The sequence below is a fragment of the Eimeria mitis genome, genomic scaffold (genome assembly GCF_000499745.2).
Source record: "Eimeria mitis Houghton genomic scaffold, Emh_scaff4107, whole genome shotgun sequence".
Taxonomy (NCBI): domain Eukaryota; phylum Apicomplexa; class Conoidasida; order Eucoccidiorida; family Eimeriidae; genus Eimeria; species Eimeria mitis.
This window is the reverse complement of record NW_013572435.1, coordinates 1-981: the sequence shown is the minus strand read 5'-3', so window position 1 is coordinate 981 and position 981 is coordinate 1. Positions and strand designations below refer to the sequence as shown.

The window sequence follows — 981 nt, the reverse complement described above, 5'->3', positions numbered from 1 at the left end:
TGTGTGTGTATGGATTTATATAGGGAGAGAGAGAGAGAGAGAGGGGGGGAGGGGGAGGGGGATAGATCCGAGAAACTTTTAAGTCGTCATAGGAAAAGCAAGAAAACTATTGCTGCTGCTGCTGCTGCTGCTGCTGCTGCTGCTGTTGCTGCTGCTACAATAATAACATTAATACCTTCCAACCAAAACCAAAACCCAAACCCAAACCAAAACCAAAACCAAAACCAAAACCAAAACCAAAAAAAAAATATAAAAACAAAAACAAAAAAAAAATAAAATAAAAAATATAAAAACACAGACCTGACAGAAACGTCTTATTTCATCTACAGATTTTCCCTTGGGGTCAAAATCAGCGCCTCCCTTTCCGCCGCCCATGGGTAGACCTGTCAGACTATTTTTAAATATTTGTTCGAAGCCGAGAAACTTAATCACAGACAAAGAAACAGAAGGATGAAAACGAAGGCCCCCCTTGCAGGGACCTATCGCCGAGCTGAACTGTACGCGGTACCCGCAGTTTACTCTCTGAAAAAAAAATAAAAAAAAATAAAAAAAATAAAAAAAAAATAAAAAAAAATTGAAAAAATACGAGAGTTATAATGCATATGGTTTCACTGGATGCAGCTGTATAGAGCTCGGAGTTCTAGGGTTTAGGGTTTAGGGTTTTGGTGTATATAAACTGGAGTATAAAACATACAAGACATCCCTTGTCGTCGAACCAGGGCACTCTGAAGGTGACGAGACGATCGGGCTCTGCTATGGCTTCAAGCGCGGGGATGTATTGCGGGTTTTTTGTGAGAAACTGCCGCAGAGAGTCACAAACCTCAGTGAAGGCCTGTAAGAACTCTGGCTGCAACGCGTTCCTCTTCTTTACTCGGTACTCCATGCGCTGGATACGCAGAGACGCGCTGCAGTTGCGCGGGCTCTCTTCACAGCTTACTTCAGACGGCACGACACACTCCTCCGCCATTTTTCTTTTTTTTT

General features: G+C 42.6%; 1 protein-coding gene across 1 annotated transcript; it reads right to left on the bottom strand.

Annotated features, from left to right (window-relative positions):
• Positions 1–106: 106 nt before the first annotated feature.
• Positions 107–967, bottom strand: EMH_0072530 (NADP-specific glutamate dehydrogenase, putative; the record flags this gene model as incomplete). Its single annotated transcript, XM_013499227.1, has 3 exons — positions 107–154; positions 301–522; positions 695–967. 3 exons carry the CDS (start codon positions 965–967, stop codon positions 107–109), a joined length of 543 nt encoding a protein of 180 aa, XP_013354681.1.
• Between the last annotated feature and the right edge of the window lie 14 nt (positions 968–981).